Genomic DNA, 26,596 nt, shown 5'->3' on the forward strand with positions numbered 1-26,596 from the left:
CCAGGCATCCCTGTTTCTCCAAGTTATTTCCTCCCAGACTTGATGCTGGAATTGTAAGCCGCTCCAGAGGAGAAACAGACCCTTACTCGACTTTTAAAAATACATCCTCCAGGGAGCCTGGGTGGCTGTCAGTTAAGCATCTGCCTTCAGCTCAGGTCATGATCTCAGGGTCCTGGGATCAAGCCCCACATCAGGCTACCCTGCTTAGTGGGGAGCCTTCTTTCCCTCTTCCCCTCCCTCTGCTTGTGCTCTGTCAAATAAATAAATAAAAATCTTTTAAAAGTAAAAATAAAAAATAGAAATACTACATGGCTCTTCCCACCCCTACCCCACCCTCCTCCAGGCTAGCTTCTATCCAGTGGTGGAAGTTGTGGGAATAAAGAAAAAGGAATACAGATGATTCTCATGATAATTAAATTAACCCAGACAAGCACCAGCAAAAAGCTCCAGCCCTACAGGCTAATGGGATTTTTATAAGGTGGCCCATGCGGAAACTAAATATGAAAATAGATAGTTTAAGTTTATTTACATTACCAATGAAATGACAACCTAAATCCATTTGTCTAACCTCTCTCATGCAATATCCATCTAAGGAAAAAATTACCCTCACACAAAAGTAGTATTTTGCTGCGCCATGTCTGGCCAATTCTCAAAACAAACAGTAGGTGCTGGCAAACAGTGAAGACTTCACAAGTGACTTTGGCCATGGAGGCAGAATGGCAGAATGGGTGTAGTTATTTTTCAAGGTTATCTAAAGTACATTTTACCCTTGAACAACGTGGGGAGGTTAGGGGCACTGACCCCCAAGTGGTCAGAAATCCACATATAACTTTAGACACTGCAAAAACTTAACAGGTAACAGCCTGTTATTGACCAGAAGTCTTACTGATAACACGAAGTTACTTAGCAGGTATTTTGTATGTCACATATATACTAGAGTCTTATAATAAACTAAGCCAGAAAAATGAAACTGTTTAAAAAAATCATAAGGAAGAGAAAAAGCACTTATGGCATCTAAGTGGACCTGCGTAGTTCAAACCCATGTTGTTCAAGAAGCAACTGTATACTCATTACCACACACTGTGTTAAGAGGTCTCCACAATATTTCTTATTTCTTATTGTCTCCACAATAATTCACTCACCAAATTTCACCAGAATGTAAAATATAACAAGCAGAAGGGGATTTTTGCTTTAGAATGTTAATGCTTCTAATGTTTCTGGCTTGGCAAAACTAAAAGCCTCTCCCCATCCCCCATGACAGATAAAGTTAGCAGTTAGCACAACCCAGGTGACACACCTCTAACCAGGGAGGAGCTAACATCAATGACTAAGGAGGAACCTGTTCAGTTTCTCCAGGAAGGGACTTGTGGTTTGTGCAGGACCCAGAGTTAGTTCTATGGTCTAGAAAGGCCCTCAGGGACGCCTGGGTGGCTCAGTGGTTAAGCGTCTGCCTTTGGCTCAGGTCATGATCCTGGGGTCCTGGGATCAAGTCCTGTGTCTGGCTCCCTGTGGGGAGCCTGCTTCTCCCTCTGCCTGTGTCTCTGCCACTCTGTGTCTCTCATGAATAAATAAAATCTTAGAAAGAAAGACCCTCAGAGCTCTCCTAGTACCACCATTTAAATCTTTTTCTAAGATTTTATTTATTTGAGAGAGAGAGAAAGAGTATGAGCAGGAAGGGCAGAGGGAGGCAAAGAAAGAGAATCTCAAGCAGACTCCACACTGAGCGCAGAGTCCCATGTGGAGCTCGGGGGCTTGATCTCATGACCTGAGATCATGACCCGAGCCGAAATCAAGTCAGACGCCTAACTGACTGACCCACCCAGGTGCCACACCGTTAAAAAAGAAACGGTACCACCGTTAAAAAAAAAAAATCAGCATAAAAGCTTTAATTACAGTAAAAATGTTTATATTAAATACTAAAAAATTGATTCATTTTATCCAAAACTGACAAAACTATATTGATATATCTGGTTTATTTTATTTATGTTTCAGTGGTACTTAATGAGCATACCAGGATTATTACTTTGGTCCCTTACTTAAAGGAAAAACCATGAAGAATGGCAATGTATTCTGAATTAAAATATACTTTAAGTCTTAAAAATTTCTCAGATCCTCCCCAAAACCACCAAAAAAAAAAAAAAAAACTTAAAAAAAATGTATGACACTAGGTGGCAGCAAAGTGCTGCATCAAGAACCCGGACTGGCCCCAGGCAAGAGTCACCCACAGCCCCCCCACAGGGACCCTTACAAATGTCCTCCTGAATTCCAAGCCAAACTGCCATGAGGGCGCTATCCAACTTTCTGAAGGGCCATGAGAACAATAAATTAATCTCCTCATAACATAAAAACTCAACTCAGTTATTGAAGAATTCAATAACTGGAAAATCACAGTCATATGTTTAATAGGAGGACTTGGGAAAATTTATGGTTACTAAACAAAGATTTCAATGAAAGGATGCAGGCACATCCTCAGGCCCTGCCAATGAACAAAAACGTTCACGTCTAGCTGGACACCCTGAGCACCACCACTCTGGTCACCCCCCACCCACCCCAGGCCGCTTCCTCAGCACCCAAACCCCACCTGCCAATGTCCACATCCTCACACATCATCTTCTGCTGTTAGGGATTATTCACCCCTGTGCCCAAACACCCCTCAGGTCAATCCAACCAACCACCAAACAAGCCTCCCTCTGCCACCACACGCCTCTCACACTACCATCCCATTTCCCTCTTCTTTTCACAGACAACTCAAAAGCCTGCTCTGTTCTGCTGGTTCACCTCCTGTGCTCCCACTCTCTCAAGGCTACTCCCCCCTACCCCACCCCCACTCCCACCACGTCTCCCACCACATCTACCCAGCATAGCCAAGGTGGAGCCATCCTTCCCTCTCTACCTGTTTTCTGGTCTCCTCCTATCTCACTGGCATGCCTTTCCCAGGCCCCAGGGCTGGATCCTCCTCCTCTTACTGATCTCTAAGTACTGGCACAGTCCAGAGCTCCATCCTGTCACTCATCACTGCAGACGCTCATTCCCATAGCTTTAAAAATCATCCTTAACACATTTTACAGGCTCAAAGTCCTTTGTCCCGAGTCCCAGACTCATCCTCCCAACCAGTAACTTGATGTCTTCTCCTAGATGCCCTGAGAGGCACCTCTAATCTAATAGGCCTGATGCAAAACTCAGACAACTTGCTCCATCTCAGAAAATGGCATCACCAGTGAATCAGATGGAAACCAAAGACCTCATTCTTGGATTCGCTGTCTCTAGACTCCCACATCCAACCCATCACCAAGTCCTGATCTATTTTCACCAAGAGCCAGGGCCTCAGTGCCCAGGGCAACAGCCAGACATGAGAAGGGAGAGGCCACCACCAGCAGGGCCCAGGGATACCTTCTCAACCCAGGTGCCCATGCCCTCACTGTCAAGTCTGATTGTGGTGTATTGTCCTGTGGTACTAGCATTCCCTCTGCTGCCCCTAGATTAGGGACACTGTCCACATGTTCCACTGCAGCCCCATGTCCTCTTCTACATGAGCTCTGTGGGGACAAGGACATGTCATTCATCTTCGTATGCCCAGCACCTAGAAGGTTCCCTGGTACATGAGCTTACTTAAGTAATAATAACTCTCTCTCTCTCTGTCTCTCATAAATAAATAAATTTAAAAATCTTAAAAAAAAATAAATCAGGCTCTTCACTGGTGGAAAAGCCACCTGGTTTAAAAACACAAAGAATAAAATTAAGCCATCAATTAAAATCCCCATTTTGCCACTGGTAATTATGCAACCTCAGGCAAGCTGATTAACCAGACAAAGAAGAATAGAAAGAATAGTGCTGAAGCCTGGCAGACGTGGGTTTGACTCTTCAATGAGTACCTTCATCTTTCTCAGCCTCAATTTTCCAATCTGTAAAATGAGACCACTGCCACCCATCTCACAGGACTCTTAGGACCCACAAAGGGAGTAATGGACATTCCCCATGCCTAGCACAAAGCCTGGCACAGACAAGCTAGAGCCTTCCTTTCCTTAGGCCTCTTGGTGAGCCCACGATTCTAAGTGTCACTGACTCCTGATGAGATACCGAATAAAGAAAACCCCATAGAGGAATATACTGAGAATATACTGAGAATCCCAAATGGACTTCTTTCCTATTCTCATGTAGCCACTGCTAATTCCTCTCAGAAACTTACTCCCTGCTTTATCAGCTGACTACCATAAAGGAAACGTGTACCTGACGTCAAGAATACTCCCTTACGAAGAAAATTGCTTTGGGGTCAACTGATGACTCTTCAGAAAGATTAAGACGGAGCAACATGTCTGTCACTCAGCCTGCAGTCTGGGCTCCCGAGTGGTCTGTCTCTGCTTTTCACCCTTCCACCTGATCTTTTCCAGCAGACATTAACCTGCTCCTAGTACCACAGCACTCTGCATCCCCCATCACCCTCTGCGCCCCTGCAGGGCACTGTAGGCTTCTCTGCCTGGCTCGGGAGGTTCCTGCTAACACAGGTCTATCCAACCACTCCTGCACATTCCAAGCAAACACCTTCTCCAGAGCGAAGCCTTCTCCAATGATCCTAGTTAGAACTGCTGTATTTTCTTTTTTTTTTTTTTTTTTAAAGTAAGCTCTATGCCCAATGTGGGGCTTGAACTCATGACCCTGAGATCAGGAGTCACAAGCTCTAGTGACTGAGCCACCAGGTGCACAGAACTGCTTATACCTCTATACACTTTATTCAAAACTTTACTAAATCATTAATTACGATCAATTAATATATAATGAACTAGAAATAAGTAAAAATAACTATCATGTCCTAAGCACTTACTATGTACTCCAAAATTTACATTTATCATTTATTAATCCTCGGTGTTGTCTACCAGGTAGGTGGTATTATGCCCATTTGACAGATGTCTAAACTAAGGCTTAAAGAGGTGAGGTAACTTTCCAAAGTGATACATAAGTGGCAGAATGAACATCCGAAGACAGGCCAGCCTGGCTTTACAGGCAGGAAACGCAGGGATCTGGGTGATTTGCCTGTGTTCCTGAGGGCACTGTGTAGGAGAGGGATGACTCACCTCAATACTCCCTGGGGCGCTATGCACAGCCCTTTGTACTTAATAGGTATCTGGTACACTTTTGTTGAATGAGTGATCCTTACCCCCAAAACAATCTCCTTGCCTGGATATTCATGTAAGGGCACTATGTACCTCCTATGGCAACGAGTTACAGACAACACCCTGCAGTAATCGCTCCTTCCATGAACATTGCATCAACAGCATTATAAATTGCTGGCTGCAGTCCAGCTACTGAACTCGCTCAGGAGAGTTTTCATTTTCTTTCATAAAAATTCTAAGATAAAGTGCTTTTCAACAACAGACTGGTAATTCCATCTCAAAAGAATTATTTAAGTGCAAAAATATTCTCTCCTTTCTATTTAAAAGATGTTATCATTGAGTATGATCACTGCTCAATGACGACTGAAAGGGCCAATGTTCATTCAATAGCTCTTGACCTACTAAGGACATGTGAAGATAGTGGCTCCTTTCACTGTGGCTGCAGCTGCTTATTACCGAGCCTGAGCTATTACCCTCTGTCCTCTGGACCCTTGCCAGTAGGCGGTTTTGCCTTGGATGACGCCCCTCTGCTCAGGATGGCCTATTTCTGGGAGGGTTGTGGGGCATCCAGGCTGGGAGCAGGGCTCTCTGTTGAAGCAAGGCTTTGGTATGTTAGGGGATGTCCCTGCAGGTGGGTACCCTCTTGGGTTCAGTGGGATGACACTACCTGAGCCTTCCTGCCATGTAGCCACTGTATAAACTGAGCTCAGACAACTGGATTTTACAGTTGGTGACCCTGCTAAGCCCCTAGTGTGAGCCACTGCTGGGCCTGCTCCCTCTGAAGTTACTAGGGCCCAGTGGTGATAAGAACGAAACTGTCCAATGACATAAACGTGACTCCTCGCTGCTGGACAAGGCAGAGAGCTCCCTGGGTTAATAGCCTCTACTTGGCTGGGAAATCAGCCACTCCAAGCACTGACCACCAGATTTCCCAAGGGCATAGTAGCATCCTGCTGGTACAGATAACACCTGATACAGCACCTTAACTAAAAGCGGGTAATCATTGACTTGTGTGTGTGTGGTAGAAAATGTTTAACATAACGTTACTATCTTAACTATTTCTACAGGTTCAGTCAGGGGCACTAAGCACCTTCACTCTGTTGTGCAGCCATCCCCACCATTTGTCTCCAGAACTCTTCATCTCCTCAAACAGAGACTCTGTCCCCGTTACACACTCACTCCTCATCCCTCTCAGCCCAGTCCATGGCTCTCACCACCCCACTCTGTCTCTGAGTCTGACTACTTCAGATGCCTCATGGGTGGAATCATGTAGTATTTGTCTTTTTCTGGTTTGGCTTAGCTCACTGAGCATACTGCCTTCGAAGTTAATCCATGTTCAAGAAGGTGCCAGAAATTCCTCCTTTTCAAGGCTCAGTAATATTTCTTTGTATGGATAGACTCTATTTTGTATATTTATTTATTCATCCACTGACAGAACACTGAGTTGCTTCTACCTCTGGGCTCTTGTGAACTATGCTGTTATGAACATGGAAGTGCAAATACCTCTGAGGTGCTTTCAGCTGCTATGAACATGGAAGTGCAAATATCTCTGAGGTGCTTTCAGTGATTTTGGATACATGTACTTAGAAATGAAACTGCTGGGTCATACGGTAATTCTATTTTAATTTTTTGAGAAATAATTGTTTTTAATGTTTTACTGTTGATGAGTGTACCACTGGGCAGTGCACTTAAATTAAAAATAGCTATTAGCTCTGCACTGCTAGTGAAAGCTGCTGGTCGGGGTGAGGGCTCTTTCCATGCGTCTAGTCTTTAGGAGTGAACACTTCTGCCATTATGACTTAAGAGGTTCACATAAAATACGTTTCAAAAACATATTGGTTAATTCTGGAGGGCTGTACACATAATCTTCACCCTAAAATATGAAAGCCAGTCTTTAGGTAAATTAATATCCTCTGAATACTCAGTCTAATAAGTACTTGGAGAATATGCATTTAAATGTGAGATCTAAAAGTAGTGGGGAAAAATTTTTATAAAAAAGAATGTTACCAGGGCAGCTGGGTGGCTCAGTTGGTTAACCATCTGCCTTCAGCTCAGGTCATCATTCCAAGGTCCTGGGATCAAGCCCCACATCAGGCTCCCTGCTCAGTGAGGAGTCTGGTTGTCCCTCTTTCTCTGCTCCTCCCCCTGCTCTCTCTCTCTCAAATAAGTAACTAAAATCTTTTTAAAAAGGTAACAAAAACATGTATTTATTATATTTATATAAAAACAATGTATAATAACAAAGATAAAAAGAATACTCAGGGGACACCTGGGTGACTCAGCAGTTGGGTGTCTGCCTTTGGCTCAGAGTGTGATCCTGTGGTCCCAGGATCTTTGTAATGTTATAGTTTCTTTATAAAGTAGGTTAAATTCCTACTCCTGAAAAGAATATGCAGCTTTGTGAAAAAATAAATTAAAATAGTACTAAAACTAAATCCATTGACTCAATCATCCAGAAGAAAACATTAAGTTGAGCACCTAGAGGCTTTTCCCATTCAAGGAACAACAACAACAATGTCTAATAAAACTTCCAGAATGGACACAGAAGGTGAAGAATAGGAAATGCCAATGTGTATGAGATGGTTTTACAAACCACCGTGATTAACGCAGAAATGTGGCATTTCAAGTAGATACACTTCCTGCCAACTTCTGTTGTGTTCACTCATGGAGACGGTTGTGATTGTCATTTATAAGAAACATCAAGAGCTTAGGGACCCAGAAAAGCCAGCATAAAGTGTTGCAAAAAACTACAACTCTGACAGCAGACTTGTCTCATCACATACATATGCATCTTTACATTTTCTTCTCAAGCGCTGGCAGCACAGGAATCACCTATCACACTGGTCACCCACGGGCCAACTAAAAGCAGTTCTCATATTGTAATAACCAAGGATCATAAATATTACAACTTAGAATACTGAGATAATCAAAACAAAATTTACATGCAAAAAAATGATCAGAAACATCACCAAGAACTCCTTCCTCTTAGTTCTCATGCCTCCATTCAATAATTTATCAGGATGAATAACAATTATCACATGTCTGTTCCCTCTACAGAGGAGCTCCAGAGAGCAATGACCACACCTTCCCTCTATGTCCACTGAGTGCAGCCTGCTGTCTCTCCACAGCAGCTGTTCAACAAATAAGCACCCTTGATGAGACAAGAAAATGTGGGGATGGCCCAGGAAAGTAGGTTTAAAATTTTTTTAATTTTTATTTATTTATGATAGTCACAGAGAGAGAGAGAGAGGCAGAGACACAGGCAGAGGGAGAAGCAGGCTCCATGCACTGGGAGCCTGACATGGGATTCGATCCTGGGTCTCCAGGATCGCGCCCTGGGCCAAAGGCAGGCGCTAAACCACTGCGCCACCCAGGGATCCCGGAAAGTAGGTTTAATTCCAGTTTTCCTTACATGGAGAGAGAGCTCTCTGAGGTCCCAGCTTCCTTGGAGGAGGGTTAAAATATTAATTTTAGACTTAGTCAAATTACATATGCATGTTATAATTCCCAGTGTAATCATAAAAGAAACTAAGAACAGTCTCAAAAATCCAAACTAGTAGATGGGAAAAACTGAACTACACCCTGCCCCCCTCAAATCGAGAATCTAAAAGAAGGCCAGCAAAAAAGCAAGACAAAAAACTTCAAACAGGTAGGTAGGAAAAATAATACAAAATAGGTACATAAAATTCCAAATATCTCATAGATACAACACACATAAATGGACTACATGTTCCATGTTAAGTGATCAAGACTGACAAATTAACAAAATTTTAACTTTAAGCTATTTACAGGTGATGTAAACTAGAGAAAAGGACTGACAGAGATAACCAGGCAGATTCTAACCAAAAGAAAACTGGGATAACTATATTAATACAGTTAACAGGCTTAATCCTTAGTAATGCTTCTAGTCTTAAAAAGAGCCCCTTCATAATTACAAAAGGTTAAAATCACATGACGTTATATATCAATTCTAAATTTGTATCCTTGGCACAACATTCAAAGCAAATACAATTATAATTATAAGGAAAACCTGTAATCAGCAGATTTTTTTTAATCAGCAGATCTTAATATGCCTCTCAAAAACTGAGAGAAAACAGACTCAGACTCCTCTATCAATTTCCCGCTCCCTCTGCCCTCTATCAACAATCCCCAGATCAGAAGGATACAGGAGATTTGAACCTCATAAACCTGACCCAAAGAGAGCCATACAGATACACCTATGCAGAATACCAGAAAATACATCACCCCCAGCACCTACAGATAATAAAAAATACACTGACCCAGGGTGAAGAGGAATCCAGCAGCTGGGAGAGAGGTGATGCAGGAGGGGAGTGAGAATCACTCTTTAGTCACTGAGATCTGGAGGTTACTCTGATATAATCTAATGAAAGCTAATATACCAAGCTTATTAATTTTTCTTTTCTTTTTTTTTAAAGATTTTATTTATTTATTCATGAGAGACACAGAGAGAGAGAGAAGCAGAGACACAGGAAGAGGGAGAAGCAGGCTCCATGCAGGGATCCTGATGCGGGACGCAACCCCGGGACTCCAGGACCATGCCCTGGGCCGAAGGCAGGCGCTAAACCACTAAGCCACCCAGGGATCCCCCAAGCTTATTAATTTTTCTTTGGAATTAGCTATCTCTGCCAATAACAGTAATATTCAAATCACATTTAGGAATTAAAACAAAAATCCACAATGGTTACTGCTCTCTTTCAATTTTATCAGCTGAAAATATTGTCTGCACTAACTAGGGATTTATCCTGTTGTACTCCTACTCTTCTATGCACGATCTTAATGTTAGAATGCTCTGAAAACTGAGATGATGCAAAGAAATCGGTTAAAACCTTGCTTTTAAAAACAGATGCTTACAGGAAATTTTCACATAAAAGTTATTATTAATAAAAACAATTTTCCAAACTATAAATCTCAGTAAGTAGTACTATCATGCTAAGAAATGAGGCTATTAAAAAAAAAAAAAAAAAAGAAAAGAAAAGAAATGAGGCTATTAATTTTAGGCTAAAAAATCATCTAATTATTTAAAAATATAAATGGCACATACATTCACTACTTTAAAAAACTGACAGGTTGGGCGCCTGGGTGGCTCAGTTGGTTAAGCATCTGCCTTTGGCTCAGGTCATGACTTCAGGGTCCTGGAATCGAATCCTGCATCAGCTCCCTGCTCAGTGGGGAGTCTGCCTCTCCCACTCCCTCTGCCCTATCCCCCACCCTACTCTGCTTGCTCACTCTCTCTCATGCTCTCCCTCTCTCAAATAAATAAAATTTTTTTAAAATAAAAAAATTAAAAACTGACAGGTCATAGGTACTACTCTATAAGATCACCTTAATGAGAAAAGTGTTTTGAACTGTCTAGCTGAAGTTAAGACCTCAAGCTCTCAGGACGGGTGATCCTAATCCAAGCTCTGGCTCTGCTATATACTTGATAAACAACATTTTCTTCATCTCTGTGAGCCCTACTTTAATCTCTCTCTCTCTCACACACACACACACACACACATATATATACACACATATGTGTATGTCCACATACACATAATGTGGACAAATATGATTAAATATCCACATTAACAAATGCAAAGAGCCGAGCAAGGAATGGAGTATAAGACAACACTTACATAAGCATCAGTACACAGTATTTTCAAAGGTAATGACTTAGCACATCATAGTCTTAAAAATAGGGGACAGAAGTGAAAACAGTCCCTCATCCAGCATTTCTGTGTCAAAAACACTTGGGTATATATAACCTTTTGAATGCATGACCTTGAATTTCCACTGAAAACTTACCAAGTCACAGAACTCAAACACCAGAAGATAGGGAATTGCTTCTACACATTGTCCAACACACTGAAGAATATTTGGATGCTGAAGAATACTGGAGAAAAATAAAAGTCACAGTGTTGTTCATCAGGGAGCAGGCTAGTAGAACTGTTCACACAGTAATCCAAATGTTAACATTCATAACGATTTAAATATATGATAAATAGCAAAGTCATTTTAAATACATGATTTTCAACAGACTTCAGACTATGTTTACAGAACACATAGTAGCGTTTACTTACTAGTAAGGTTCTCCATTTTTCAAAAAAGTATCTTGTTCCTTTGGGCTTGCACTTGCTTTTAACTCCTTCACTATGACTCTGGCTACGCTAGTGCCTGTATAAATCTCTCCAAGGAGGACCTAAAACCAAAGAACAGTTTTTCATTTCACTTCCATCAGACTGGTAAAGAAGTATGTCTCATTATCAGGAAATGGAGTACAGGAAAATAAATGAAGCAACAATCAGGCCTTCCACTATGAAAATATTACCTCAGAAAAAAACTAGAAAAATGAAACCATTTTCCTTCAGTTTTAAACTGTTCACTGGATGTTGATAGCTTTCATATAGGTGTCTGTATTTCTTTTCTATTTATTATAAAATCATACCATATTTTCACAGATATTACCATTGACATCACAGAAGAGTAATTTGTAAGTTCAAACATAACTCAAATGTTTCTCAAAACACTTCAACTGAGTTTTGTTATTTTTGTCTCCTTCAGATATGAGAAAGTAAACTGACACACAGGCAATGTACAAATATACTATCATTGCATTATAACTTTAAAAATCTATGGTATTCCAATTATTTCAGACCTTTATACTAAAACTTCATTCAAAACAGAAGGAAAAAAATAGGCCACTGAAATGAACAGAGTACAAAATGAATGAAAATAATGGGGTGCCTGGGTGGCTCAGTTAGTTGGGCAACTGATTCTTGATTTCGGCTCACGTCATGATCTCAGGGTTGTGGAATCGAGCCCTGAGTTGGGCTCCAAACTCAGCACAGAGTCTGCTTGGGATTCTCTTCCTTTCCCTCTGCCCCTCCCCGCTGCTCATGCTCTCTTCTCCTTGCTTTCTCAAGTAAAATCTTAAAAAAAAAAATTTTTTTTAAAAGAATGATCAAAACTAAAAGCCTGCTTTTTAAAAGTTTTTAATATTTTTATCAAGTAAATTAATTTTAGCGCCCTGGATATAGTAAGACCTTGAACAGAAAATAGTTGATTAAGAGTGTAAAGGAAAAAAAAAAAAAAAAAAAGAATGTAAAGGCAGAAAAATAACAGAATAAGGAATTCTGATAATTAACAAAGTCATATTCTGGATTCAAATAACCAGCTTGTACAGCTATCATAAGCCTAGTACTCATAAGATAGCAATTCCAAAAAAGGTTAGAATAATCTCACTGCCACTGCCATCATTGTTGGTCTTCAATGTCTGTAAGGACAATTCATTCAACACCTTGACCTCTCAGGTTTTTACTTCACTTCCAACAATCTTTTCTCTGACCCTATCTTGGAAAATCTCCTGTGGGTCTAGACCTAGTTAATAACTGGATTATGGTCCCAAACCTTGAACTTTGATTTCTCCTTCTCTACCTGTCCTTTAATTTCCAGCTCACTCACTTAAACAGTCTAATCCCACAAGGGCACAACTTGTCCTCCAGATCCATTCATGATACCCTCCTTCCACCATCCCGCCCCTACCACAGGGCTGGCCCCTCTCCCCTCCCTGGCAGCTTAGACCCTACAATCCTTTACTATCACCATCCCCTTTGCCCCTCTCACAGAGCCCTATGGGCTTAGCCAAACCCCAGCACTGCTTAAATTCAACTACCTGCCTATGGCAACACCAAAAGTAGACAAAACACAACCGCAATGACTAGTCTCATTTCAAATTCATGAGGGTCTTCAGCATTCCCAACCCCCTGCTATGTTCCCTAGTTGGTAGAGTTCCCAGAGGACTCTCTCACATGTTCTTCTCCTATTCAAACTCCCAACCCATCTTTTTACTCCTCCCTTTCAACTGGCCTATTCATTGAATAATTCCTCCTTTTAACACCAAATCCACCTATACCTGTATCTATACACACTGTTTTTATTCCCTTTCTAAGAGAACTCCTACAGTACTCCCCTTTCCTCTCTCCTGCATTATCAGCTTCTCCACTCTAATATAAAGAGGCTAAAATAGTTGCACATCCTATAAAAAGCAAGGCAAAGCAAAAAGAAAAATCTTTCCTTGGCTGTTAGGTGTTCCCAAACAGCTCGTATTCCGTTTCTCTGCTTCCTTTTAGAGTAAGACTCAGCAAGGTTTGTAAATGTGCCATCTCTGCTTTCTCCCTTGTGCCCACTGCATGTGAGCACATGACCCCTCTACAGCCTCTTAGGACAATACTGTGGCCCTCATGTGCTATACCCTACCTCTCCCAGTCTTTACTTAGTTTGCATTTACTACCATTCCTCTTCTTGGCACTCCTCCTTTGCCAACTCTCAGAATACCCTGCTCTCCTGCACCCTCTTCCTCCTCAGTGGCTGATCACCCCAGCTTCTGTCATTGACCTGCGCTGATTTCTCCTTGCCGCAGATCCTCAGGGCTCTGTCCATGTGCACCCCTCCCCACCCCCATTCTTCACGTGCACAATCTTGGTGATTCCATCTAGGCTCACATCCCTAAATACCAGCTAGAGATGGAGCTCGCCCAGACATGTACCTCTGGCCTGGGACCTCTCTTGAGCTCTAGGTGTATACTTCCAACTGTTTACTTGGAACCTCCATCTGGATGCCTAAGAGCCATCCCACCTAACTTATCCAAAAGAGAACTCCTGACTTCTTCCTCCATGCCTGCTTCTCCTTAATCTTTGCCATTTCACTTGCTAGCAATTCATTCTTTCCACTGATCAGGCCATAAGCAGCCATCCTTGACTCCCTCCTCCAGACTCCACTGATCCATCCCTAGTCCTGCAGGCTCTTATTTGAAAATCCATGTTGCTCACACCACTTCTCACTGCTCCATGCTATCATCTAGGCCCAATGTCCCTGGTTCCCCTTGGTCTTCCACAATATGACTGCCCAAGTGACCCTTTCAAAGGTAAGCCAGATTACAGTACTCCTCTCTCAGACACCAAAGTATTTTCCCAGCTCCCCCTGAGTAAAAGTCTCTAAATGCATCTCCCATCACCTGGCTCTCCCACACCTCTCTGAGCCCATCTTTTTTTTTTTTTTTTTTTAATATTTTTTTTCAATTTTTATTTATTTATGATAGTCACAGAGAGAAAGAGAGGCAGAGACACAGGCTGAGGGAGAAGCAGGCTCCATGCACCGGGAGCCCAATGTGGGACTCGATCCCGGGTCTCCAGGATCGCGCCCTGGGCCAAAGGCAGGCGCCAAACCGCTGCGCCACCCAGGGATCCCTGAGCCCATCTTCTACTCCTGACTGTTTGCTGTCTGATCACCTGCCACCACACTTGCCAACACCCCGCTACAGCTAGAGATTTAAGCTTTGTTAGGGCAAGGGTCCTCTTTTGTTTGCTGCCACATTCCTAGCACTACACACAGGCCAGGACTTCACTTCACCTGCCTTCCTCCACATTGTACCTTGAGCACCAAAAACAAGGTATGATACACAAAAGGTTTTGCCAAATGGCTTAGAAGATTTGGTAACTAATAAAGGCTGGATAATGTCAAAGACACAGAACTGACAACTCTGAATGGAAAGACAAGAGGCATAAGATGGCTGATCGATCACCAAGCAAATACCTCTTCTTGTCTTGACCACCCTGCTTCTGATGCAATTGCCACTAAGTGAGGAACCTTTTACACAAATTCACTGCTAATTACATCAAGAAAATAGCTATGATAATAAGATTATTCCTTCGGAACACCTCAAAAGAGGTGTTCAGTAAAGTACTGCTACTATATATCCCTTGACAGGCTATGAGAAATAGAGAACAGTTCTTTGCCATGGTTTTCATTATAATAATACTGTGTATCTATGGTTCTAAAGTGGTTTAAGTATCATTAGGAAGACGGGGGAGAAGTGGAGAAAAATTAAAAAACAAATAATTTACCTTGAGGAGGATTTAGCTTCTAAAATTCCAGTCTTTCTTCCCTTCTTACTGTTCTATGCCAGCAATTAGAAAAGTATCTGACACATAAATAAAAGACCTTCTTGGAAAAATGCACACACTTAGAAACACTGAAGCTCACACTCCTGTGTGGTTCAGGGCGTAAGGAATACATTCAAGTAGTACCAGAGCAACTAAAGAAAATGTGAAATATCCTACAATACAACTCTTAATTAGCTTTAAATTCTAAACACTGTAACTGTGTTTAGAAGGGGGATAAAAAGTAAATGTGAACATTTTACCTTTCCAAACCAGCCATTTCCAATTTCCTGTATATAGTTTAGACTGTGGCGAGCAACTTGAGACTTCAAACCTTCTGTAGGGAAAGGAACAAAAAACAAAATATGGGCATTTAACCGGAATGAAATAAATATTAAATATATAAAGTATAAACAATGTAAACTTAAAGCTTGTGCTAATAAAAGTAAAATATATTCATTAAATATATATACCATCACTTTCAAACTAATACTGCTGAAATGGTTTTGGTTTTTAAAACTGACAATGTTTTTCTGAATGCATTTCTTACCCTGATACTTTGCACTGTCTTCTCATCTAACCACTCTACTATAACCACTAATCACCATTCCAATGGCTTTTACTTAGTCCTTAGTTTCCTGGTAGGGGTGAAAATCTTGTCAAAAACTGTGTCAGCCTTATCAGAACTGTGGAAGACAAAGGTTTACAGCAACCAATCAAACCAGGAGAAAGGCCACTGAAATAGGGTAGATCTTGTGTCTTTTATCATAGCTCCACCACCCCCCCGCAAGTCCCCAGTGCAGCAGCAGTCTTAACGATGACACACGTTCCAGTGTGCGTCTCGGTTCCAGACAGAGCACAGTGGACCTTAGAATTCCCAAGGAACTGTGTTCCCTTTTAATGCAAGTTTCCCTGAAGGACTGCCACAAGTGGCTTCCCTGGGTTTCACCAACTCAGAACTCTATCAGGATATCATATGCCTCAAAAACAGTGAAAGCCAAATGGACAAGATACTTCCATTTGGAACAAAAAATAAAAGTACAGAGGCAAAGAGTAGAAATGCTGAAAGCTTTACGGAAAAGCCGGGGAGTGAGATTTGGGAGGTGAACAGGAGCTCTGAAAAGCTATTGCAAAAGAGGAATCTTGAGAGCCACTTGCATGCTCAGGGAAGGACACACACTCACAAAAGCCTTGAGAAGAATGTAACTTTCGCCTCTAGCTAGGCTTCATGCCCAGCACAAGCAGGAGGTGAGGACTATGGCAGAGCTCTAAGGAGCCTGGGTGAGAAGTGTCCCAACACTGAGCTAATCTGCAAAGACCCACAGAATATTTCTTTTGTTTTTTTCTTCTCTTACGTACACCATATTATTCAGAATGTCCAATTTTCAACAAAAAAGTACAAAACATGAAACAAAGAAGAAAGTATGGCCCAGGGGTTTAGTGCCCCCTGCAGCCCGGGGCGTGATCCTGGAGACCCTGGATCAAGTCCCACGTCATGCTCTCTGCATGGAGCCTGCTTCTCCCTCTGCCTGTGTCTCTGCCTCTCATTCTCTCTCTCTGTCTCTATGAATAAATAAAATCTTAAAAAAAAAATAAATCCATTGCCTTAACCATGCTTAAAGAGCAAAAGGAAATCACAGACAAAGAACTGAAGGACACCAGAACGATGTCCTAATAAGTGGAGAAGATCAATAAAGAAATCCAAATTAGTAAAAGAAGCCAAATGCAAATTTGGAGCTGAGAAGTACAATAACTGAAACGAAAAAATTCACTAAAGGGGTTCAACCACAGAAGGAAACAGACAGAACCAGCAGTGACCTTGAAGAGAGTTCAAATACAATTATCCAGGCTGAGCAGAAGAAAAAGAATGAAAAAAAATCAATAGATAAAGGCTAAAGGACTTATAGGGACACCACCAAGGAGACCAACATACACATGAGAATCCCAGAAAAGGGGAGAAAAGGGGGGCAGAAAGAATATTTGAAGATACAATGGTAAAAAAAAGTCTCAATCTGATAAAAGGTATGAATCAATACATCCAAAAAGTTCAACAAAGTCCAAGTAACATAATTTCAAAGAAACCCATTGCTGAAACGCATTGTAACTGTCAAAAACTAAAGATGAATAATCTAGAAAATAGCAAAAGGGAACTGCTCATCACATACAAGAGATCTTTGATAAGATTAACAAATGATTTCTCACCAGAAACCAGAGGCCAAAAGAAGTGGGATGGCACATGTAAAGTGCTGAAGAACTGTCAACCAAGAGTTCTATACCTGGCAAAACTGTTTTCCAAGAATGAAGGAGAAATTAAGACACCTCCAGATAAACACAAGTTTAAGGAGATTGCTGTCATGATACCTACCCTACAATAAATGTTAAAGGAAGTCCTTCAGGCCAAAATAAAAGGACACTAAACAGCAACTGGAAGCCATACAAAGATGACAGGTAAACATAACTACATAGGTAAATATAAAAGCCAATTATTGTATTTTGGGGGGGTTTTTTTGTTTTTGTTTTTGTTTTTAAAGGTTTTATTTATAGGGACGCCTGGGTGGCTCAGCGGTTGGGCATCTGCCTTCAGCTTGGGGCATGATCCTGGAGTCCTGGGATCGAGTCCCACGTCGGGCTCCCTGCATAGAGCCTGCTTCTCCCTCTGCCTAGGTCTCTGCCTCTCTGTCTCTCATGAATAAATAAGATCTTAAAAAAAAGATTTTACTTATTTATTCATGAGACACAGAGAGAGAGAGAGAGAGAGAGGCAGAGACACAGGCAGAGGGAGAAGCAGGCTCCATGCAAGGAGCCTGATGTGGGACTCGATCCCAGGTCTCCAGGATTAGGCCCTGGGCTGAAGGCGGCGCTAAACTGCTAAGCCACCTGGGCTGCCCCAGCATTATTGTATTTTTGGTGTGTAGCTCCTCTTTTTATTTCCTACATGATTTAAAAGACAAACATATAAAATATTAGACGTCTATGTTAAGAAACATACAAGGTATGAAGATGTAATTTGTGATAACATAAAAGGATGGGACTGAATTGCAGAGTTTTTATATGGTACTGAAGCTAAGTTGGTATCAACTGAAACACAACTATTATAAATTTAAGATAATTGTGATCTGAAGGAAATATCTAAAAAATAAATAAAATGGAATAAGAATCAAAATGGTACACCAACAAATCCCAATGGCCTATTTTGCAGAAATGGAAAAACTGATCCTAAAATTCATATGGGGGGCAGCTCAGTCAGTTAGGCATCTGCCTTTGGCTCAGGTCTTGGTTCTGGGGTCTTGGGATTAAGCCCCGCCTGCTTGTGTTCTCTCTATCCAATGGATAGATAAAATCTTTTAAAAATTAATTAAAATAAAATTCATATGGAATTTCAAGGGACGTTGAATAGCCAAAACATTCTTGCAAAACAAAACAAAGTTGTAAGACTCATAAACTACTCAATCCCAAAACTTAAAACAAAGCTATAATAATCAAAACACTGTGATATTGGCATAAAGCTAGATATACAAATCAACTGAGTCTGAAATAAACATCAACAAATACGGTCAGCTGATTTTCAACAAGGTGCCAAGACAATTCAATAGAGGAAGAAAGGGTCTCTTCAAAAATTGTTGTTGGGGCAACTAGCTAACCACCTGTAAGAGAATGAACCTGGAAACTTACTCATATCATATATAAATATTAATGGGTTAAAGACCCAAATTTCAAAGTTAAAACTATAAAAGTCAAAGAGGACACCACTGGTGTAAATCTTCATGACCTTGAGTTCAAGAAAGGCTTCTTAAGTATGACACTAAAAGCACAAGCAGGGATCCCTGGGTGGCGCAGTGGTTTGGCGCCTGCCTTTGGCCCAGGGCGCAATCCGGGAGACCCGGGATCGAATCCCACATCGGGCTCCCGGTGCATGGAGCCTGCTTCTCCCTCTGCCTGTGTCTCTGTCTCTCTCTCTCTCTCTGTGTGTGACTATCATAAATAAATAAAAAATTAAAAAATAAATAAAAAAATAAAAGCACAAGCAACTAAAGAAAAAAATAAATTAGACTTCATCAAAATTTAAAACCGTGCATATGAAAGGACACCAACAAAAGAGTGAAAAGACAACCTACAGGATGGGAGAAAAACTTGCAAATCACATCATTATTATGAAGCTATTAAATCATTAAGACACTACGGTACTGCAACAAAGAATTAGCAAATTACTGAAATAGAATAGAAAGCCTACAACAGACCCATACACATATGGAACTAAAAAGCAGAGGAGGAACTGAAGGACCAATCAATGACGAAAGCTCAGAAAAACACAGCAATGGGACAACTGGGTGGCTCAGCGGTTGAGTGTCTGTCTTTGGCTCAGGGCATGATCCTGGGTCCAGGGACTGAGTCCCGCATCGGGCTCCTTGCAAGGAGCCTACTTCTCCTTCTGCCTATGTCTCTGCCTCTCTCTCTGTCTCTCATGAATAAATAAAATCTTTTTAAAACATTTTAAAGAAAAACACAGTAATCTACCAAAAAAGACTCATTCGTTCCTTAACAGCATGCTGAAAAATCAACTCAGAATGGGTTATGGATTTATTTATTTTCTTTTTAAAAAGATTTTATTTATTTATTCATGAGAGATACAGAGAGAGAGAGAGAGAGAGAGAGGCAGAGGGAGAAGCAGACTCCATGCAGGGAGCCTGACATGGGACTAGATCCCAGGCCTCCAGGATCACAATCTGGGCCGAAGGCAGCACTAAACCGCCAAGCCACCCGGGCAGCCCCTGGGTTATGGATTTAAAGTAATATGTCAAGGTGAAACCTTAAAACACTGTAGAGAAAAAAAGTAGTTAAGTATCATTTTGACCACGGAATAGGAAAGGATTTCTAAAGACATAAAAAGCTCTAACTCTAAAAATATTAATTTTAAAAAATTAAGAGAGAGAGAGAGAGAGAGACTGCAAAATTTCTAGCTTAAGAGGCTGTTAAATTTGGCTATATTAAAATCAGAAAACTTATCAAAAAATTCTTTTTTCATGTATATTTGACTAATTTTTTTAGTGCACATTTTGATTTCTTCATTTTCTGTTTCCATTTTTACTAGTTATTTTCTTAGTAGTTACCATGGAGATTACAGTTATCATCCTAAATTTATAAGAATCTAATTTGAACTGATACCAACTTAGCTTCAATAGTAATAGCATATAATATTTGACACCCAAATAGCAGGAACATAAATTAGCACAATTCCTTGTGGGGGGTAAGCTGGCAATATCCCCCCAGATTATAAAACACGTGTACTCTTTGACCACTTTTAAAAATTTATTATGGGATCCCTGGGTGGCGCAGAGGTTTGGCGCCTGCCTTTGGCCCAGGGTGCGATCCTGGAGACCCGGGATCGAATCCCACGTCGGGCTCCCGGTGCATGGAGCCTGCTTCTCCCTCTGCCTGTGTCTCTGCCTCTCTCTCTCTGTGTGTGACTATCATAAATAAATAAAAATTAAAATAAATAAATAAATAAAATAAATAAAAATTTATTATGCCAGCCCAACATCAGTGTGCAAACCAACATAGGCAGAAGATTATTTTTTTTAAGATTTTATTTATTTATTCATGAGAGACACACACAGAGAGAGAGAGAGAGAGGCAGAGACACAGGCAGAGGGAGAAAGAGAAGCAAAAGCAAATCTAGAAGAAACTTTTTCCACTTAATGTATCACAAAAACCATTCATCCTTTTACAGGACAACATAATGCTCCATTGTATGGGCTTACCATAATTTAACAAGATATGTCCTGTCAGATATTTCACTGACCCTGCAATAAATTCCTTTGTAGATATTTATTTGCATACTGACATAAATAAACTACTGAAAGTGGAACTGCTGGATCAAGGGTAAACACATTTTACGTTTGGATGCATACTGTCAGAATACCCTTGGGAAAGAGCATCTCCACCAACTGACAGCCCTGGTAAGGGCAACTGACTGTCCAAGTGCCGGCTTCCCACACATGCCCTTCACCCATCACCACCCAGGGGCTTTTCTTCTCATCTTTCTTTAGCTGTTATCATCTTACTTTACATTTGTATTTCTTTAATTGACAGTGAAATTCCGATTTTTTTTATTGGCCATTTGAATTTCTTTTCATGAGTTTCTCCTTTCACATCCTTGACTTATCCTTTCCTATTAAATAAAATTTAATTTAATTTAATATTGTTCTTCCTATACATTTATTTGTAATCTTAATATATATTAATAACATGGGATGTTTTTAGACATTTTTTTGTAGTTAACAATTTTTTTGCTACTTGGTCAAATTTGGTTATGATGTCTTTTCCCATACAGAGTATTTCATTTTATGAATCAAATTCACCAATATTTTCCTTCATGGTTTCTGCATTTGGTGTCAAGCTTGGAAAGCCTTCTTACATCCCAAGATCATAAAAATATTCTGGGACTATTCAATGCAGAGAAATTGAAAAGCATTTCTTCCTATTAAGAAGGGATTTAGAACAGAGGGCTCTAGAAACACAGAAAGGTATATGAACATAATGAGAATGGCTTTCCAGGTCACTACCATTTCTGTTGTGCCCATGATTGCACTCCAATCCCTCTCCACTATGCCTTGGATAGAAGCTGCCTGGCCCTTCCCTCTTGAGCCTTCCTGCCCACAGTGAGGGGTCAGCACTATCAGACTGGGGGAAGCCAACCAGAATGGCTCTCTGAGGGCTTTCTTTCTAGTCAAAAGAGAGAGAAGCAGGGTAGGCAGCAGCCATGCTCCAAGCTGAGGAAAGGAGCTGGTGTGCAGGATTCAAGCCGACTGACAAAGAGGAGAGAGATGAAGAGTGAACGAAAAGCATGATGGTGACCAGGTTCCCAGTTCCAGAGGTTTCTAAGGTCTGCCTAACCCCTACTCTTTCCATTGCCTGGTTCCAAGTGTCAAAAAAGGTCCCTTTTCTGTGTATGCTGATCTGAGTTAGGATTCTATCACTTGAAATTAATTCATGGGTATTAAGACTCCAAGATGGCAAAAGCCCTAAGAGAATTCTCTCAGGGCCTCTCTTAAGTATAAAGGAAAGCCTATTATTAAGAAAGCAAAAAGAAGAGAAAATATTTCCATTTAGAGAGAAGTATACTTAGGTTACTTAGGTGATCCCAAAGGTATGTTAAGACTCCTGTCAAATTTCACTCTTTTGTGCGCCTGGGTGGTTCGGTGGTTGAGCATCTGCCTTTGGCTCAGGTTGTGATCCCAGGGTCCTGGGGTTGAGTCCTGCACCAAGCTCCCCACAGGGAGCCTGCTTCTTCCTCTGCCTATGTCTCTGCCTCTCTCTGTGTGTTGCTCATGAATAAATAAATTTAAAAATCTTAAAAAAAATTTTTTTTAATTTTCACTATTTTGGTTGAAGTAAGGGTATTGTTATTTACAAAAATGAAAGGTAAATACTACATGTTAGTTTTTAATGTTGCAAAACCTACAAATTAAAATATATACCTATATGTCCAAATATTTTATAGGAAATGCACCCCAGCTGTGTCATGTTTTATCTTACTTTTTAAGTCACATATACTGCATTTCTTTTAGTGCCATCTTCTAGGTTTACACTACCCTAAACCTACACCACCATGCACAGAACCACAAGAGGCAGGAATGGCCCTGTGCACAGATACAACAGCCTTCTCTTAGTAGTCTCAAAAATCCCTGATTCTTGAACTGCCAGTCATATTCTATTTTATAACAAGAAATCCATCAACATCTAATCAAACCTCTATCTCAGGATGAAAAGTCCATTCAACTAATATATTCAAATATACTGTTCCTCCTCAAACACAGGACATCCTGGGAAAGATAGCAGTGTCCTACTCAGCAAGATGAGCAGTGTCTAGAACTACCCAAGTAAAGGCCAGGAGCTCTGTGTGAGCTCCATTTCAATGAACAGAGGAGACCAGTTTATTCTGATACCAGACCAGGGTCCAAAAGGAAAGGACTACGCTTCTGCAGGCATGCAATGACCAGGCCTCTATAATTTAGCTTCCCCAGGGAGCAGAAAGGAGAGAACTAAGCAAGCAGACCAGACAGGCAATCCAAGTATTTTATGATTAGCATCAAGGTTCCCACTCTCACCTCTGAGAAATGATTCATGAAAACATGACACTGGGACATAGGACCTTACCTACAGAAGGCTGGAGCTGGGCCGGAGCTGGTAGTGAGATATTTGGTACTGAAAGTGTGAAAACTTCTGCCGGTGACTGAACAGAGGGAGTATCTTCTGCTGGTGGTGTGAAATCTATTTCATCATCAAAATTATCTTCAAATTCCTAAAATAAAAGAGGAGCAATGTCATACTTGATATGAACCAGCATATTAAAAACATATGCTAACAAACGTCTGGGACATGAGCATTTACTCACTCATCTGAAATACATGGCCTTAATTTTTCCAATTTGTACCTACTTAAGTAAAAAGCATACATAATTGTGTTCTCCAATGTGAAATAGCAGAATTGATATGGTTTGAAAATAAATTATCCATACTTTATGCAACTTTTTCAACTGACAGCTTGGACTTAAGTACAACGTTTTCTAAAATGATCATAGACCATCAAGTGGAAATATTTGTCTAGGTTGGAAATTTTCAGTTATTAGAGCTTCAGCTACTCTTTTCTTCTTTATTATTCACTTTCACAAATCTTTTAACATATTGAATCAAAACAGATTCATTTTTTTTTAAATTTTTATTTATTCATGATAGTCACACAGAGAGAGAGAGAGAGGCAAAGACACAGGCAGAGGGAGAAGCAGGCTCCATGCACCGGGAGCCCGACGTGGGATTCGATCCCTGGTCTCCAGGATCGCGCCCTGGGCCAAAGGCAGGCGCCAAACCTCTGCGCCACCCAGGGATCCCTGGATTCATTTTATTTTAAAACTATATACACTTTTCTAATTGCAACAAGATTTCAATCAAGATAAGGACAGTTAAAAGACCTCAGATAAGATACTTTCTTTCTTTCTTTTTTTTTTTGAAAAGATACTTTCAAGGAAGTCTTATTTTCCTGGGAAAGTAATAATGGAAAAGTTACTGAACTAGGTAGAAAAATCATCAGTGTCTAAAGAAGGTGAGGATGAAGCTGTGTAGCATGTTGGTACTACTGACACACTCAGAATGTCTGGTTTTCTGAAGATGGCAACTTTAAAACCAATGCTGTGTCTGTAAAGCTACAGAGATCTTTTCAGTGACTCTGTTCAGCAGAAAGCTACCATGACTCCTGCTATCATCATTCTAGTGAGCTGGGTCTCCCTTGGTACCTGTGTTCATTTAACATTCATACAGAGAATGATCAAGGTCATTCATTTTCTCAGATAATTAATGAGCATTACCCCACCAGGCACCATAACGGAAGCCGAGAATAGATCAGTGAACAAGACTGTTTTCCATTCCTCTACAGAATATCCTTTTCGGGCAGCCCGGGTGGCTCAGCGGTTTAGCGCCGCCTCCAGCCCAGGGAGTGATCCTGGAGACCCCGAATCGAGTCCCGTGTCAGGCTCCCTCCATGGAGCCTGCTTCTCCCTCTGCCTGTGTCTCTGCCTCTTTCTCTCTGTGTGTCTCTCATGAATAAATAAATAAAATCTTAAAAAAAAAAAAGAATATCCTCCTTTTCATTTTCCTTCTCTACCACTTCTCCTTGCCATTCCCCACCCTCCCTACAAGGGAAAAACCAGAAGGTAGACTTCTCTAACATGTATGTTCTCTCATTCTAATACATGTCACCTACATTGTCAAATGAATTATGACATTTACTGCTATTTGTAATGGGGTGGGGAGGGACCAATGAGGTGCCGTAAGTTCAATCCATGAGGCACCTCTGAATGGAAGAGCTTTGCTCAATTCCTCTTTGGATATGCCTAAAGCTTCTCTCATTAAAAAAGATTTGGGGGGGCCTGGGTTGGTTGAGCATCTCTTGGTTTCAGCTCAGGTCATCGCTCTGGGGTCATGAGATTGACCCCCAAGTTAGGCTCCATGCTGAGCAGGGAGTCTGCTTGGGTTTCTCTCTCCCTCTTTCTTTGCCCCTCCCACTCACTCTCTCCTTCCCTCTTTCTCTAAAATAAATCTTAAAAAAAAAAAAAAAAAAAAAAGACTTTATCCATCACTCCTACCTTAAAAGCAGTATCACTCAAAACTCTAGCAACCAATGATTCTAAAGATTCAAAGAGGTAAATCAGCCTAATAATAAACATGGGGCTAGGGAGAAGACTGGGTCGCTTTTTTAGTTATACCAGCCGCTGCCTAGATACTTGGGGGGCAAGTTGCTTCCTTTGCTAGGCAGCAGCTTCCTAGTCTGGAACATGATTTCCAAGGGACGGAGGTCTCTGACACTAAAACTAAAGGAATGGACACTCACCTTCAGTCATGTCTTACACAGCTGGAAAAGATCCTCTATACAATGTGGTCCTGGGGCCATATGTGCCAGAACCATGTGGGTAAGCCTGAGAGAAACACAGACTCCCAGAATCGACATCACCATGAACTCCCTGGGTCAATACCGAGACCCAGTCAGGTCAGAATAATCTAAGGCAAGAATGACGCATCATGACCTGTGAGAGAGCCTGGATTTCTGTTTCAGCAGCACCGTTCAGACTTTATCTTTGTCCCAAAAGACAAGGTGTCTGTACACAGTCCCTCAGCAAGACTGAGGGTCAAGGGAAAGAGATTCTCTGCCTACCACTGTGCCCCCATGGTGGTACAGTCATTAACTTCCCACAGAAGTGTCTGTAGTGATTTCAGGGCCTGGGAGCTGATATTGTGAATAAAGCCCTACCCGTCTGTTTAGGGTAGAATCTTCTAAGGAAAACGTCCTGTACTAGTAAGTCTTTTCCTTTGGCCTTCCTCTGTTTTCATTCTCCCATGTGTGTTAGCATAGAGCCAAAAGGACAACACATCTCCTTACCTCTTGGAGCTGCCTCCAGACTCAAGGCAGAGAAAACACAAACAGGTTGTGAGACCCTAGAAATAATGTTCATGTGTCCACTAAAAAGAGGGTTTTAGCTACAAGACAGCTTCCTCCACCCCCCAGTTTGAACCAAAGGCCCTCAGGGCCCCCCTGACAACCCTAGGACAACTAGCAGGGCTCAACATTAAGGATCATTTTCTCCACATGCATTCCTTCTTTTTCTTCAAGTATTCCTCTTTAACAACTATTCACTGAGCCCTACTGCACAACATCAGACATATGCTAAGTTCTTGAGTAGGATATCCCAGCTGGTTTCCAGCAGATTCCACCCTTCTGTGGCTACAACACTAGGCCCCTCCCCCCCAGCCCTACCAGAATTTACAACTGGTACCATTCTTTCTCCCCCTCAGAGAACTCAAGGGTTCAGGTACAACAAGAGATGATCTTTCTCATACACAAAACATATTGGTGGATCCCTTGGCCTCAGTAATCTTAACAACCACAATTCACCAGCATACAAAGTTGGGGTGGGGGTGGTGGGGGATCAGCCTGCTCTTCCTTATAGGCCTTACAGCAAGTGAATTCAATCATCCTTTATTCTTCACTTAGTGAAAATTA

General features: G+C 41.2%; 1 protein-coding gene across 1 annotated transcript in view; it reads right to left on the reverse strand.

The window, feature by feature from the left end:
- LMTK2 (lemur tyrosine kinase 2) overlaps positions 1-26,596 on the reverse strand; it is an 84,059-nt gene that overhangs the window by 32,745 nt on the left and 24,718 nt on the right. Inside the window, exons 3-6 of the mRNA XM_038539464.1 lie at positions 23,204-23,348; positions 15,310-15,383; positions 11,189-11,307; positions 10,914-11,001 (exon numbers count right to left, since the gene is read on the reverse strand). Coding sequence (XP_038395392.1) covers positions 10,914-11,001; positions 11,189-11,307; positions 15,310-15,383; positions 23,204-23,348 — 426 coding nt within the window. The remainder of the gene's footprint in view (positions 1-10,913; positions 11,002-11,188; positions 11,308-15,309; positions 15,384-23,203; positions 23,349-26,596) is intronic.

Source organism: Canis lupus, chromosome 6 (assembly GCF_011100685.1).
Source record: "Canis lupus familiaris isolate Mischka breed German Shepherd chromosome 6, alternate assembly UU_Cfam_GSD_1.0, whole genome shotgun sequence".
NCBI classification, from domain to species: domain Eukaryota; kingdom Metazoa; phylum Chordata; class Mammalia; order Carnivora; family Canidae; genus Canis; species Canis lupus.